This window comes from Aquarana catesbeiana, linkage group LG05 (assembly GCF_042186555.1).
Source record: "Aquarana catesbeiana isolate 2022-GZ linkage group LG05, ASM4218655v1, whole genome shotgun sequence".
Classification (NCBI taxonomy): Eukaryota; Metazoa; Chordata; class Amphibia; order Anura; family Ranidae; genus Aquarana; species Aquarana catesbeiana.
In genome coordinates this window covers 456273464-456290621 of record NC_133328.1, presented here as the reverse complement: position 1 = coordinate 456290621, position 17158 = coordinate 456273464, and the positions used below count along the sequence as shown (strand labels likewise).

At 40.5% G+C, this 17158-nt stretch overlaps 1 protein-coding gene across 5 annotated transcripts in view; it reads right to left on the bottom strand.

The window, feature by feature from the left end:
* Positions 1-17158, bottom strand: part of PIEZO2 (piezo type mechanosensitive ion channel component 2) — a 465998-nt gene that overhangs the window by 214467 nt on the left and 234373 nt on the right. For all 5 annotated transcript variants that reach the window (XM_073631329.1, XM_073631330.1, XM_073631332.1 and 2 more), the window contains exon 3: positions 15041-15166. In XM_073631329.1, coding sequence (XP_073487430.1) covers positions 15041-15166 — 126 coding nt within the window. The remainder of the gene's footprint in view (positions 1-15040; positions 15167-17158) is intronic.

Sequence of the window (17158 nt, the reverse complement as noted above, 5' to 3'; positions counted from 1 at the left end):
CCCACACTCCAAAGACATGCTGATAGGTTAATTGGATCCTGTCTGAATTGTCCCTAGTATGTATGAATGTGAGTTAGGGACCTTAGATTGTAAGCTCCTTGAGGGTAGGGACTGATGTGAATGTATAATGTGTATGTAAAGCGCTGCGTAAATTCACCGCACTATATAAGTAACTAAAATAAATAAATAATTGCATGAGATTTGTTGTTCGGGGGGGTGATCATTATGGAAGTTTGGTGACAGATGACAGCTCTACAGGTGTGTTGTGACAATGACACCAGCATTGGATAGGTGTACATGCAGTATGTGAGCTGTGCCTTTGTCTCTTGTAGAAGTATGACTTCCTTGCTGTATATTGGGATCAGTCCTGATAGTTGTGTCTATGTACTTTTCTTTATACTTCTACACGCGTGTATGCATAGTTACATAGTAGGTGAGGTTGAAAAAAGACACAAGTCCATCAAGTCCAACCTATGTGTGTGATTAAAAATGCTGTGGATTGTGTTGAGCCCCCTGTGCATTGTCTTTTGTTGCATGGCATATACAGTATATGAGACATTCAAGATTCATTCTGCCACTCGTTAGCATATATTATTTTGTGGAATTTCATGATTGATAGAAACCTGTTGGACCTTCCCTGCTCATTTAGTACCACGAGATATAGCCAGCAAAGCTGATATGTGTATTCTGATAGTAGGAAAATCTCCCTGCTGTCAGAATACAATAGCTCAGTGGACAGGATTCCCCCATCCACATTGAGGATATGGATGAGCAAATCAAGTCAGTTTTTTGTTTAACCTGCTGGTGGACTGTCTTAGTCTGCTGTTTTTCAACAGAACAAGCTGTCCTGCAGATGTAGCAGGGAGGGATGAGGGATGAGACAAACCATTTACCACTGACAGGCGTGCTTAGAATGACCAGCTTTTATTTATTTATATAAAAGATTTATACCTAAAGGAAAAAAAAAACTGTTGCTGTAACTGATTCAAGTGTTAGCTGTATTGTGTCTTCAATTTATTAATGTATATAATTCTGCTAGTACCTGTGTGGACAAAAATCCTTGCACTGGCCCTGCATCTCAGAAAGACCCCCTAGGCCTAAAACACTCCAAAGCTGAATCTCATCAATCCATTCTGCTACCTGTTGGTGAGAAACTGCACCACTGCTTCTGCTTGTTGTCCCATAGATTGTAATGGGTGTTCTAAGCAGACTATTTGAAGCTATATTCAAAACTGAAATTCAAATATTTTTTTCCAGCTTAGCTTACTTGTGACCCCACCTTCTTTATTCTGTTCAACTGGTGACATTACGTTACTATATTTTAACTACAGCAGCACATTTGTGACAAGCGTTGGGCCTGAGCAGCCAAACATCAGGCAAAAACACTATAATGGAGGCATGAGGGGCAATGATGTCATCTACACAGGTAAGCCTCAAAATCATCAGACAATGAAGCTTATTGAGAGTGACCTCCTGCACTGGGAGATGGTGAGTGAGTGTGGATTAATGAGTAAATCTTGCTGGATGGGTGGGTTATCAAAGGAATCTGTTTCTCTGCCCTTTGGTTTGCAGCAACACATCCTCCATCATATTATTTAAACACAAAAAACTATGCTCACAGTAAGACTCACTAATTTATCCACCAATGGGACTAGTCCCACATACCAAGGAGTTATTTGTACCAAAGCCTCCAAAAAATATGATATCTAGTGACAATGTATACATTGGTGCTGAGGTAGTGCAGGTGTTAATCATTGTTGGTTCTCCTATATCTGACTTAAAGTGTTACTAAACCCACAACAGTAAAATCAGTCAGTATATGCAGTAAAATATGCTTGTTATACTCACTGTGGAACCTAAGGGGTTAATCTTCCGAATTGTGTAAAAAGGCTGTTTGGTCCTGTCTTCTCTGTTCCTACCCTTCTTCTACAGTCCCCAAACCATCTCCTGATAGAACAGAGCCTTGGGGACACTCTGCACATTCTCAGTTTGATGTGTATTGCTAGTGAAGTTTTGCTAGCACAGGGCCAATCAGCACTGTCCAGCCAGAGGGTCAGGGGTCCTGCAGTCTCCTAGGACAGCCAGAGTAGAATGAAAACTCCTCCTACAAGCTTTACCCAGACACTGATAGAAGTCACAAGACTGCTCTAACTGATGAGAAAAGGTATTTAGCGGTTTATATTTACTAACACTATTGCATTTCCATGTTCTGTGTACTGTGGGAGACCAGATATAGTGAATGCAGCGTCCTGGGTTTAGTAACACTTTCATTTTTTTCTTTTTTAACCTCCTTAGCGGTATTCCCAAGTCTGGCTCGGGGTGAAATTTCAGTACCAAAAGCGGTAACCCCGAGCCACACTCGGGATCGCATCGCAGGATCCAGGCAAAGTTACTTACCTTGTCCCCAGGATCCTGCGATGTCTCCCCGCTGTGTGTGCGAGCCATGTCTCTGCTCGATCCATTACAGAGCCGGGCTCCATTCCCTGCGAGCGTTGTGATGCACAGGGATGGAACACGGCGCCAAATTCAAAAAGTTGAAAACACAATACACATACAGTACACTGTAATCTTATAGATTACATTACTGTATCACATTATTTCACATCCCTTTTGTCCCCAGTGGTTTCTCCAGTGCCCTGCATGCAGTTTATATTATGTATACTGTTCTTTCTGCCTGGAAACTGGAGATTGTCCATAGCAACCAAAAAATGTCCCTTTACGCCAAAAGTGGTTTTAGACCAGCTAGAAACCAGCGATAATAAATTAGAATCACTTGCAGAATTGAGCGATAGTGATTTGTGGGGAAATCCATCATCAAACACTGAAAGTAATGACAGCGACAATTCTGCAACTGAGCAAATGTCAGTGTTTTTGATTTGATTACATTATTGAATAATTTTTATTATATTATTATTTGTTATAATTATTTATAGTTATTATATTATAATTTATGATTTCGTGTTTCAAACTTTATCATACCCGGGATGTCTACTAGTCTTTTGTTTGGACAGATTTAAGTGTGTTATTCCTAAGAATTACAGGCCTACAATATAAAATGCCAAATTTTCATGCAAAACAATTGTACCGCTTTGAGCATCAAAAATCTGACATAATCATACCGCCAGGGAGGATAAAAGGATAAATGGAACAACGTTCCTATCTGTTTCATTACAGCAACTCTAACAAACAGAGAGAAATAGACACTTATCCACTAATTAAAAAACAAAAAACTTTTACTCATTTTGCTCCCTGCAATAATGATCGGTAATAATTTTTATTTGGGACGATAAAACTGTCAGAATTGACAATTATTCACTGTAAAGGTAATTTGTAGGTCTACATATTGGACACCAAAATGAAAATGTAATTAGATTTGGAGAATAAAGGTTTTTGGAAATGACTTTTAAATGAAAGTGCAGAATCTATTTAACTAGCTTGTTTCTGGATAATTAAGGTGTTACTGATGCTATAAAGATAACAGTTCCATTTCAATCACTTACATGGATACAGTCAGTATTCTTTCCTACAAGGCAATTCTGTGAGCACCCAGGAGAGAGAATAAAGCTGTTATGGGGTCTGTCTGAAACCTTCCCCACTGGCTGCTGAGACTCGTCATAAAGCAGTTGAGAATAGTTACATTATCTCTGTGTCCACATCAATTTCAAGACATGTGTGTGCACTTATTGAATGGCACAAAAAAGTGGAAAATTACATTTCTTAAGTCATCCAGTGTTATGCACTAATTAGTTCCATTTGTTCACTGCTGCTTGTGGGAAACCAAGCAAAATGTAAAATACAGGACATTTTCTTTACATCTCTGCAGACACATGTCTATTTATTTATGAAATCGTTTACCTCTATGATATACATTCACATTCATTTACAGTAACAAGTCTGTATACAAAAGAAATATATACTTTAAAGTAGCTAAAATGTCAGCATCTGCAACTACTTCCCACAAATAAGCCTCTTTTTTACTATCCTTGTATTGACACTTCATACATAACTGAAGCTGACATCACAATCAGGAGTTGACCTTCAGTCATTTTTTTCAACTTTCCAACTATTAAATCTTCTGCCTTTTTTGTTTTAACTTTGGATAGTAAAACATTTTTTTTTTCTGCCAGTAAATACGTTATACAACCCTCTTCCTGTTTCTTGTCTGGTAAAAAGCCTATTGCCGCGTACACACAATCATACATTCCGACAACAAATGTTCGATGGGAGCTTGTTTTCGGAAATTCCGACCGTGCATAGGCTCCATCGGACATTTTTTGTCGGAATTCTCCGACAACAAAAATTTGAGAGCTGGTTCTCAAATTTGTCCGACAACAAAATCCGTTGTCGGAAATTCCGATCGTGTGTACACAATTCCGAAGCACAAAATTCCACGCATGCTCGGAATCAAGCAGAAGAGCCGCACTGGCTATTGAACTTCCTTTTTCTCGGCTCGTCGTACTTGCTGTACGTCACCGCGTTCTTGACGTTCGGAATTTCCAACATTTGTGTGACCATGTGTATGCAAGACAAGTTTCAGCCAACATCCGTCGGAAATAAATCCAGGATTTTGTTGTCGGAATGTCCGATCGTGTGTACGCGGCATAAGACTGTGACATCATGCACAGCTCTCTCTCACCCTTGTGAGAGTTTGCCAGGAAGAGAGGGGGGTGGGTCATATGAGAGCCAATGAGAGCTGTAAGGCTGCAAAGATGGAGGTGTGCTTCCTGTATGTCTGTGTAAATCCAGGAAGTGAACAGGCAGCAGCTTCAGCAGAAGGGTGAACAGAAGGGTTCATTCAAGGGTATAGTGGCATGTCTAGTGCATACATATATTACTGTATGTGCAAGAGTAACATTTTAAATTAGAATGGAAATAGAGGAAGGCCCTAAGCTGGTCAACCTAAATGGCAAAGTCATCTTCAGTTTATGCCATCCAGCACTCAAATATGCATGGCTGCTGGCTAAGTTAGGGACAAAACTAGGAGAATTGCAGCAGTTCCTGTCTGGCCCCCTCTGGGCCTGGTTCGTTTTAGCAGTGGCATAATCTGAGTGGGCAGTGCAGGACATAAAGGCTGTGCACAAGTAAGTGAACACTAAACATCAGTGCTGGGGTTTTCTTATTACCACTGACACCCACAATAGGGTAATATTCCTTTTAACTTACACCGGTGATATGGCACTATTCATCCTAGTGACACCAATGATAGGGCTCTATTCTTCCCACTGATGCTGGGATATTTTTTAAAGCTACTGATCACTGGCATCAGAACATTTTATTCCAACTGAACACTGATCACTGGCACTCTTGGGAATGGCATTTTGCTATTCCCACTGTCACCAACCTTTTTTGCTCCCACTGCGCAGCAACACTAGGGCATTCCCCTCCTATTGATAGTAAGGCATTGGAGTTGAGCTAATAAAGGTAAATATGCTGTTCACTTAGCAAGGGAAGTTGCATTTTGCAAGGGAATTTCCCCCAGAGATAAGTAAATAAGGTGAAATTCCACTGACTTCCATCACCCATTTATGTGCCAGCAAAAGTTCATCACATTCATGAAGGAAATGGAGCAAACTTCTGGGACGCATTACCATGCGGAGACAACAGCTTTTTTTCCTTTTAAGGTAAACAAACCTCCTTATTTACTATCATTTACCAGTAATTTGAGGGACAGTAAAACTAGCCATAGATGCCTGTTTTTTTCAATCAGAAAAACATAAGCGAGGTGGAGGAATCCTCCCTGCACCCCGACCAGTCCCGCTGTCAGAATACACTTATCAGCAGCCGTTGCCTGTTAGCTGCAGCTGGCTTGATCAACAAATGTTTTCCAACTATCCAGTTCGACCAAAGTCAATCATTAGACTAACTTAGGTCAAGCACAAACGACCATAGATGGACCGAACCTGCTGAACCAGACACATTTCAATTCATTTATGGGCAGCTTAAGTTACCTACTCTTGACCCCTGAAATGTCTATTGCTATTTAAACTTTTTTATGTTTACATTTTATATTTGCCTTCACATACTCTCAAACCATCCCTGCCCAGTTCCACCTAATTGCAGCAATCATTACATGGCCAGTTAATAGCACCAATTTCCTCCAATGCATTGTCCATATTTCAGAAAAGAAGAGACTGGTGAGACTATCTGTTTGGGTATGAAACCTTAGTTATTCCCTTAAAGGGAGGGATAAAGACACCGAAACCACGGTATGCAAAATTGACCATTAAAATTGTATAGTTACATAGTTAGTCAGGTTGAAAAAAAGACAAATAGATGACCTACATATACGCAATCCTATACTCACAGATGATCTAGAGAAAGGCAACCCCCCAATAAAGCATGATCCAATTTGCTCCGGTGGGGGAATCTGATATTCCCTGGATCAGCTACCGCTGGTGTTATAACCTAAAATGTTAGCATTCAGTTATATTTTGTGCATTTACTGTAGCATCCAGCTCTTTTTTTAAAACAATCTGCTGAGCTGGCCAGAATTAGTCCTTAAGGGGGTCTAATCCCTATTTTCACAGGTCTTACTGTGTAGAAGCCCATCCATATGTGAAGGTTAAATCTCTTTTCAGCCAGATGTAAAGAATGTCCTCTTGTCCTCTGTAATAACCTGAAAGTGAATAACTCTACACCAAGTTTATTATATGGACTTATGTATACATACATGGTGATCATTTCCCTCTTAATCGCCTCTTCTCAAAAGAGAATAAATTCAGTTCAGCTAAGTCCTGCTCATAGCTGAGCTCCTCTATGCCTTTTTTACCGTTTGTTTGCCCTTCTCAGCATTTTCTCCAATTCTCTATTGCAGATGAGGTCTTATTAATGTTTGTACAGGGGCAAAATGATGTTTCTATCAGAACATACAGTTCCTTCTCAACCATTGACTTCCTGAATATATGATGCATGCATGCCTTTAGCCCCCAAGTGCAAAACTTTACATTTATCAACATTAAACCTCATTAGCCCCATAGTTGCCCAATTGAACAGTGCATTGAGGTTGACTTGTAAATTGGAGACTACCTGTAAGGACATTATTGCACTGCATAGCTTGTTGTCATCTGCAAACATTGAAATGGTACTTTTAATCCCAGACCCTATATAATTTATAATTAGGTTAAAAATAAGGGTCAAACGCTGAACCTTAGGGTACACCACTAATAACCCTAGACCATTCAGAATATGAATCCTTTATCACTTCTTTTTGAAAATGGTCTTTTCACCCACTTTTCTCCGAGAAAATTCTAGCAAGTTGTCAGATGATTCAACTCAACAATGCCTGTTCAAAACTGAAATATTTGTTTGGGCATACTTGGCCTTTAAAGATAAGTAAACATGCCTGTAATCTGATGAAATTGGTTCCCAAAAAATTCCTATATTTCCCACAGAAGCAAAAAGTAGTATAATTTGCAACCTTAAAAGTTCACTTTAAGCTTCACTCCATGTTTTCTTAGATATCACATTTTATCAAACCAATCCTAAATGAAAGAAGACAGAAACCTCAGATACGATGGGAATATCTGAAGACTCAAAAGATAAGTGTTCTGAGACATTCATCAACTATTCATAAATCCAAAGAAATATAAGTGAGTTGTCCTTTTTGTATTTGAGTTCATTTTAAGTAACACTTTATTTGATCCAGTTTTATACTAAATTAATGTGTTTTTGAAGTTCTGCTACAAAGAGAAAAGTTGTAAGAACAATCAGAGTACACATACAGAACATTAGGTACTAGTCTGCTTTTCATTACCTCCAGCAGGGGCACAAAGGGCTGAGTTTTCCATGTCTTTGACAAAAGAAACAACAAAAAACTGGACTCATTTTGGAGATATGGAAGATTAACTATTAAACAAGTTGGAAAAATTATTTTTAAACCATATTTTACACAAGTTCTTTGTTTAACGTGTTCTGCCTAGAGTCATGGAGAGTAGAAATCTCTTTCTGTCTGACCAAGTAACAATGACTAACTATAGCTTGTGAAAGGTTTTTATGGGTTATGGCAATTCCAGTAAAGCAATTACAAAAAAGCTCTGATGAAATCTTCTGAGTCAACTATATAATATTTCAAAGAGAATATTAGCTTTTCTTATGGAGAACCAATAGGCATTCGTAGGAAGCTGAATCTGGATTGAATCCTATGTTGTTGTTAGTGGTACAGTATATACCAGCCTTTTTCAACCAGGGTGCCTTGAGGTTTCTTCAGGGTTGCCTTGGCTAAATGCCTAAAAATGTATCAATAATTGTATACGAGCAAGCGAGTAGATCAAGCCTGTCCTTTAGTTACACAAAGCCACAGTTTTTCATTAAGCACCATTATGACTAGACACCAATGACATCATCAGTTGACAAGGAAGATGTCTGTTGCCTCCACAGCATCCTTGTTTGACCCTCCTCTGCTCCTCTCCTTCAGCACTGGGGGGAAATTAGCTGACTGATGGAGAGAAATTGAGGGAGAAGAGAAATATTGGAATATTAGTCAGTACCAGTGTGCAAAAGTGTATTTGCTTTGGAAGAATAAATCATCTCTAACGTTGGGTGTGTAGACGTTGTTGCATGATGTAAAACTATTAAAATTGTCTTTTAAAATTTAGAATGTGGTGCCTCAAGACTCTTCAAAATTTTAAAGGGTGCTTTGAGATTGTCTATATTTTTAAAGGGTACCCTGACTGAAAATAGGTTGAGAAATACTGGTAAAGACCTCATGGGGATCAGTCTTGTTCCTGTTATTCACACGTATTCCCCCCCATCAGAGCAAAAGTGTCACCCTAGTTTTAGGCTGTAAGGTTGAGGTTGACTGCTTCTCTTTGATATTTTCTGCACCTAAAGCAGCAATGCTGTTAGTTTGTACTAAATAGATTTACACTGGCTGTCTGTAGCAGACTGATTATTTTCTGCTAGGGCATGTGAAGTTTATAGAAAAGGACCGTTAACATGCAGCATGTATGTATCTTTGTCTTTTTAAAGGCTAGTTGTTGAAAACCCTCCCTCTTGTTAGAGGTGAGTGTCTTTCATTTCCTTTTCATAGACATACATATGATTGCACATGTGTCCTTTATGCTGTCTAGACTTTTCATTTACTTTTCAAGTTTAAAGATTCTTGACTTCTAGTGTAAAATGCCAGGGAATTTAATGAATTTGAATGATTTGCTTAGTTTGTACTCTACGGAAATTGCCATGTTTTATGGTACAGTTTATTCCAAATAAAGTTTTTAAAAATTAAATCTTTTACATAAGTTTAATGTTTAAAGTTGACTTAAGGAATATGCAGCAGTGACACCACCTTACTCCACTGGTGCCAAGAAACTTCATATTTCTAAATGACTCATAGCAGGAAACCAAATATGAAGAGACCATGTTTTTAAGATGTCAAGCTACGGTCAGCTTACCCTCTTACTCCCACTTACACCTAGGGCTGTATTTAGTGATCATGCTGTCACAGGTGCACGTAATACTCTACAAACTCTAGATTCTTTGTCACCAACTAACTAACTATTATTCAGAGCAAAAGCTAGACTGCCCATTCTAACACAAAAAGAAGAAATGTATTACCTTTAAGCTGAACTAAAGGCAGATATTGCTTACTGGCCACCCAAAACCCCCTCCTGCCCAGACCAATTTTCAGCTTTTAGCGCTGTCACTCATTGAATGACAATTGGTCATACAACATTGTACCCAAATTACATTTTTATCATTTTTTCCCACAAATAGAGCTTTCATTTGGTGGTATTTGATCACCTCTGGGTTTTTAATTTTTTGTTAAAAAAATTAAAAAAGACCTATTTTTTTTTTTTAAATACAAAACTGTTTTATATTTTGTTAATAAATTTTGCAAACAGGTAATTTTTCTCCTTCATTGATGTATGCTGGAGAGGTTACACTGATGGGCACTGATAGGCTGCACTGATGGGCACTGATAGGCTTCACTGATGGGCACTGATAGGCTTCACTGATGGGCACCGATAGGCTGCATTGATGGGCACTGATAAGGCAACACTGATGGCACCCTGATGAGGTGGCACTGGTGGGCACTGATAGGTGGCATTGGTGGGTGGCAGTGATGGGCGGCACTGAAGGGCATTGATAGGTGGCACTGAAGGGCACTAATAGGTGGCACTGATAGCTGGCACTGATGGCCACTGATGGGTGGCAGTGATGGGCACTGATTGGCACTGGTAGGTGACACTGATAGGCAGCACTGCTAGGTGGCACTGATGAGGCACTGATTGGGCACCGCTGGTGGGCATTGATAGGTGGCACTTGTGGGCACTGATAGGTGGCACTGATTGCTGGCACTTACGTACTGTGGGCACTGATTCGTGGCACTGGCAGGTGGTACTGATGGGCACATATGAGGCAGCTTTGCCTCTTCGGAACCGATATCCCTTCAAACAGAAGCCGGTGAATGTTTTTTTTTCTCCTCACACTGTCAGCGTGAGAAGAAAAAAAAACCATTAACGATCTTCTGTTTACATCATATGATCAGCTGTCATTGGCTGACAGCTGATCACGTGGTAAGGGGTCGATCTGCGATCACCCGAGTCTCATTGACGCGCACCGTTCAGGGGGGCGTGGCGAGCCTGCAAAGGGGAGGACGTCTATTGACGGCCTTCCAGCAAAGCAGATCCGCGCTGTAGCCGTCATTCGGCTATAGCGCAGATCTGAAGCAGTTAAACAAAAACATTAAAGTGATTGTAAAGGGATTTTTTTTTTAAATAATAAACATGTTATGCTTATCTGTTCTTCATAATGGTTTTGCACAGAGCAGCCCCAATACTCCTCTTCTGGGGCCAGGAAACATGATTAGAAGAGCAGAATAGCAACACAAACTTTTTTTAAGGTAAAGTTTATTCGGCTCAAAAGTTTCCTTCCCTGGTATCTCCTCCCTGCATCATCGCCCTGAAGCTCACGGTGCGCTGAAATAAGTGTTAGCAATTTCTGTACAGGAGAGGAGTCTGTACGACTGTGCAAGACTGAAGGTAAGCTTGGAATTTAGCATTAAGATCCCTATTGTATTATTATTAATATTATTATTATAATTATTTTAAACCTGGCATTGACATAGGGTCAGCAGACCAAAAAAGTAGGATCCCAGAAGATTTGTATTTGAATTCAGGCAGTTCGAGAGTAAAGCCTCGTACACACAGTTTGGTTGTTGGCAGGGGATTGTCTGTTGACAGACCGTTGCCCTAAAATCTTACCGTTAGTGCGCTCCTTTTGACAATTGTTGTCCAATTTTCGGCCAACAAATGTTGGATGACAGGCTAGTAAATTTTCGACGGACACCGGCTCCACGTCAGATTTTCGTATGGTCAGTATACAAATCCGTCACACAAAAGTCGAAAGTACAAACACGCATGCTCGGCATCAATGCTCACCAAACACAAAATTAGCAGAAGGGGCCCAAAGGGAGGCGCTCAAGAGCTGAAATTGCTCGTAGTACGTCACTACGTTTGTGTTTGTGGTACGACAATTGTGTAACATTAGTATGCAAGACAAGATCCTGGCACACGCCCTTTTGACAAAAATCAGACGCTCGGTTGGCCAACAATCGTACCATGTGTACGAGGCTTAAGTCTTTCATTTTCGGAAGGGTTTAGCAGAATCCCTTCCTTTCTCCAACAGTACCGAGTTGGTATAGGTTCCACTTGGCATGTTTGGTGAGTAGGGGGGAGGGGTAATTTGGAGAGTACATAGGACATTGTGGTTTAATAAATAATAATTATAATAAACAATGGGACTAGGAGGTAGCCTTTGGGTGTGTACTCTCATTTTTTGTTTTATTTTGTTATGACCCTATGATGTACTAACACACCCTGCCCGTACCTTGGACAGGACCCCTAACTAATTACCATCTTTCAGGTTAACTGCAGTGAACATGTTTCTTCAGAACTAGGGTTGTGTTTTCATATTAGTTGGGAATAGTGTGCTCATGGCTGATTTTGGCAAAAGCGTTAGACTTCTCTAACTCTGTACAAGTGTTTAAAAAAAAAGAACTCCAGGAACTGCAGCACTTCAAAAAATGTCCTGGCCTATAAAGGGGTAACACTAATGTCACATTTTTATGATCGATATATGTCACGAACGTCCCTCACTCCACTTGAGTGCATCCGTCAGTATACCACTTCCTTGTAGTCTGGATACAGATATCAGATATTCCAAATGCTTCCAAGCACAAAACAAGGCGACACTTGCTTAGATGCTAACATGAACTGTTTTATTTAGAATCAAAATTACAAGACTTTATATGCCGTTGGAATGTTCTCTAACAATACAACTGTAACCTAATTAACATGAGCTAATTATCTAATTCTTTATACAGCCTAGGTGACTACGTCTCCTAGCTCATTGACTATTCAACACACATTACCATAAACATCAACACAGGGTTAATTAGAACAAACAACAATGAGTTGAATACCCTTAGAACCTCTGGTAAGCCAGACTAAACTCATTTACATTAAACACATTATAGCTGACATCAGACAGGTGAGTGGAGTTGATGACATTAGCATCTTCTCACAGTATGAGTCCCAACAGTATGACTCAGTCACTATTGCTACTATGGCAAATACAGGGTCCCCGGAGTCTGTGTGTCCTGAGGGACAAGGACCCGAAGCCAAAGTAACAACACCTCAAGGGTACCCCAAATGCCAAGGCCCATAATCTGTAGGCAAGAGGCTCACATTCAGTCCCCTCTAAAAGCCTCTATCCCGGGTGAGTCTGTCACAATATACCCTTGTTAATGCTGAATCTTCAGGTGCCCGATCCTGCAGCTGCAGAGTCGCTTGCAGCTGCTCTGCTCACCCACCCTCTCTTTTTACCCATTCACAAAATACAATGTATTCTGTGAATCAGTGGCGGCTGGCGCTCTGTTTTTTGGTGGGGGGGCACAGCAAACAACCCCCCCCGCCAAGTTCGCACTTACTCCACTCAGGTTGCAGCTTCTTCTCCTGGCTAATCCGGTCTTAAGATCCACCTCCTGTCTTGATTGGCCCTGGAGGAGAAGCCCGAAGACAATAGCAAATTATGATTCGCTAATGACACATATGGGTGGGTTCGGGGGCAGTGCCCTGAGCCCAACCTTTTTGAAGCAAATTAGAACCTCAGGCTCTAATCATGTGCTTAAAAAAAAACTCATAGAAACGTATGAGTCTGGTGCCCCACATGGAGATTAGGGGGCGGCGCATGGAGATCAGCTAGGGCGACGCCTCTGTGCCCCTTAAGGACCGGCCACTGCTGCTGTGAATGGACAGTGGAGGGGAAGGACAGACAGAGCAGCTGCTGTGTAGCAAAGCTCAACTCTCCCGTCAGAGTGGTGGAAGTATAGCGATAGCTGAACCCCATTGTGCTCATTAAAAAAGTAAATAGTCCACCAGGTAGCATACACCTTATTGAGCTTAAAGTGTTACTAAACCAGTAAACAGTAATACATATGCACTAAAGCATGCTCGTTATACTCACTGTGGAACCTAAGGAGTTAATCCTATGCATTGTGTAAAAAGGCTGTTTCATCCTGTCTTCTCTGATCTTCCCCTTATTCCAAAGTCCCCAAATTATCTCCTGATAGAACAGAGCCTTGGGGCAAGCTACACATGCTGAGATTAGTGTGTATTGCTCGAGAGTTTTTTTCTTTTCTTGGGAGAGTGCATGTAATCAGCACAGGGCCAATCAGCACTGTCCAGACAGAGGGCCAGGTGTCCTGCAGCCTCATAGGACAAACAGGGGAGAATGAAAACTCTTCCTACAAGCTTTAACCACACACTCATAGAAGTCACAAGACTGCTCTAACTGCTGATGAGAAAAGGTATTTAGCAGTTTATATTTACTAAAATAATTGCATTTCCATGTTCTGTGTACTGTGGGAGACCAGATACACTATATTACCAAAAGTATTGTGACGCATGCCTTTACACGCACATGAACTTTAATGGCATCCCAGTCTTAGCCCGTAGGGTTCAATATTGAGTTGGCCCACCAAGGCCAACTTAATGTTGGCCAGTCAAGTTCCTCCACTTCAAACTTGCTCATTCATGTCTTTATGGACCTTGCTTTGTGCACTGGTACGCAGTCATTTTGGAATGGGGCCATCCCCAAACTATTCCCACAAAGTTGGAAGCATGAAATTGTCCAAAATGTCTTGGTATACTGACGCCTTAAGAGTTCCCTTCACTGGAACTATGGGGCCGAGCCCAACCCCTGAAAGTCAACCCCACACCATAATCCCCCCTTCACCAAGTGATATGGACTAGTGCACAAAGCAAGGTCCATAAAGACATGGATGAGCGTGTTTGGGGTGGAGGAACTTGACTGACCTGATCTCAGTCCTGATCTCAACCTGATAGAACAGCTTTGGGATGAATTAGAGTGGAGACTGCGAGCCAGGCCTTCTCGTCCAACATCAGTGCCTGACCTCACAAATGCGCTTCTGGAAGATAGGTCAAACATTCTCATAGACACACTCCTAAACCTTGTGGACAGCCTTCCCAGAAGAGTTGAAGCTCTTATAGCTGCAAAGGGTGGGCCAACTCAATATTGAACCCTACAGACTAAGACTGGGATATCATTAAAGTTCATGTTCCCATAAAGTTCCCAATACTTTTGGTAATATAGTGTATAGTGAACGCAGGGTCCTGGGTTTATTAACACTTTAGCCCAGGGGTCTCAAACTGGCGGCCCTCCAGCTGTTGCAAAACTACAAGTCCCATGATGCATTGCAAGGTTGACAGTTACAAGCATGACTCCCACAGGCAGAGGCATGATGGAACTTGTAGTTTTGCAATAGCTGGAGAGCCGCAATTTTGAGACCCCTGCTTTAACCCCTTTAAACCAGCGTATTTTTTAAAATTCTGCAATTCCTGGAGTTCTTCCTTAAAAATGTAATTAATACGTATGAATTTAATAATATATATCTATAATGATTTTACCGATTTCAACTTCTTTGTGTTCTCTGTGTGTCTTACATCAGCAGCCTATCATGTGAAAAAAATGTAGACCACACCAAAAAAGAAAACAATGGAAAAAGTTACAATATACTTACAGTTATACTGAGGGTTTATGTTTTTTCTGGCCTCGAGGCTGTTTACTGTTATTTGGAAGATGATGTTCAGCAACAGGAATGAAAGACTGGTGAAACATAAGGATTTTAATAACCGTCCTGTATGTCCTGCAAAACAAAGCAAACAGAAATTGATTTTGAGTGGGGAAAGATAGTAATGACAGTTGGTGTAAATTGCAGCTTTTCAATTGCAGTCCTCTCAAATATTCCAGGAGACAGAGTGACTATTTCCTATAGCCTTGCTTTAGGGCTATCATGGAAACTCAAGGAGAGACAGGTACTATGAATGTCTTCAAAACCAAAACAAAAATGTACTCTGCTGCAGCTTACCCAACCTTAATGGCTGCATTTGTTTTTCAGGCCTTTTTTTCTCTTTATTTTCACTTGATAATCCTGCAAATTACACACTTCCTGTCTTAGGATGGCTATGTTGACTTCTCCACTGTGTCTATGGAGGCAGCCATGGATGTTGACCAGGCTGAACTTCAAACATGTCTTCCTTGGTCCATTTTCATTACAAAGGGGGGCAGGGATATTATTGCTATACACTAAGTAAATAGGATACCTTTGCTCTTGCTATAGGTTAAGCTGGCAGGAAGTGACCAGGACACTACTTTTTTGTTAAAATCAAGCGGTAGTTTCTGTACATGCTGAAAAATTTCTTAGCCTGGAAAAAGTAAACTGCACCCACCACATCTAATGACTGATAAACTGCAATATTCTGCATTTACAGTATATTAGATGTGAGTGAGGTATGAAATTAGTTAAACAAATCCAACTATAACTCCATGATATAGATACATTTTATCAACATGATCTGCAAACTCAAATGCTACAGATTTGATCATTTCTATCTCTACTCTATTCAGAATTGCTCATTTTAAAGATCATAGGATTATCTAGTTACTTATAGATTCAATGATGTGCAGTACCAATTTACTGTAGCTATAACAATTCTCCCATGTATTCAGCAGTTACTTGTTTCTTACATCTGTAAACTATGGGGAATGAGATTAGGCAAATATAAGATATATGACCATCCTTTTATGTCTACAGGAAAAGGTACAGCAATATATGTTAATGAGAGGCTTATTCTGCCTATATTTGTATCATTCTGATTATTACTTAATGCTAGTTGTTTCAATATTGGGATTGACTCTATTAACTTTCAATTTTTTTTTTTTTTACAACCAATGGAATTACTATCAACCAAATTTGTGTGATCATATCATAGATTAAAACAATAAAATAGGTTCTGATTATTGTTGGTTACCACACGTGTTGCATCAAACATCTGATTTAAAAGAATAACTGTAGTGAAATATCGACCACATGAAAAATCAATAAATGTACGACCAGCATTAAAGTAGGCTCTGCTTAGGTGGCAGAAAAAGCATGCAGAGTTATTGTCGCTACAGTAATTGCTATTACTCTTCGATAAAATGGTTGTGAAGGCTCAACATTTTTTACCTTAATGCATTCTCTGCATTAGGATAATAAATGTCCCAGTAATTGTATCTCCCCCTTCCCCACCCTGCTTATACCAACCTGAGTCCTATCTTGATCCAGTCACATGCCCATCTGCAGCGGCTCTCTTCTCTCTCTCTGCTCTCAGAGGCTAATCAGAGGCAGCAGCTGGTGCCATTGGCTCCTGTTGCTGTCAATCAAATATTGTGAGCAGACAGCGGGGGGGGGGGGGGGCACTGAGCCGTGCTGTGTGTGTCATTGGTGGAATGTGGTGGAACACTGAAAACAGGAGGAGCCTGGACCACTGGCCAGGGACCCCAGAAGAGGAGGTCTGGGGCTGCTTTCTGCAATATCATTGCACAGAGAAGGGAAGTATAACATGCTTGTTTTTACAAATGCTTTACTTAAAGCATAACTCCACTTTTGTTGAGGAAAAAACATTCCCCTCTGAGTGATCTATGTACATTGCAAGGATGATAACGACCTTTGTTGCAGATTCCTACCTTTTGTTATTCTGAAGAAATCACTGAGTGTTCCTCTTTGCTTCTGTACTGAGTGGGTCTAATGGGAGTGGTTTCATAATTATCTATCAGCTGTGCACCTACACAGCACTAACGAGAAAATCTGCTGGGC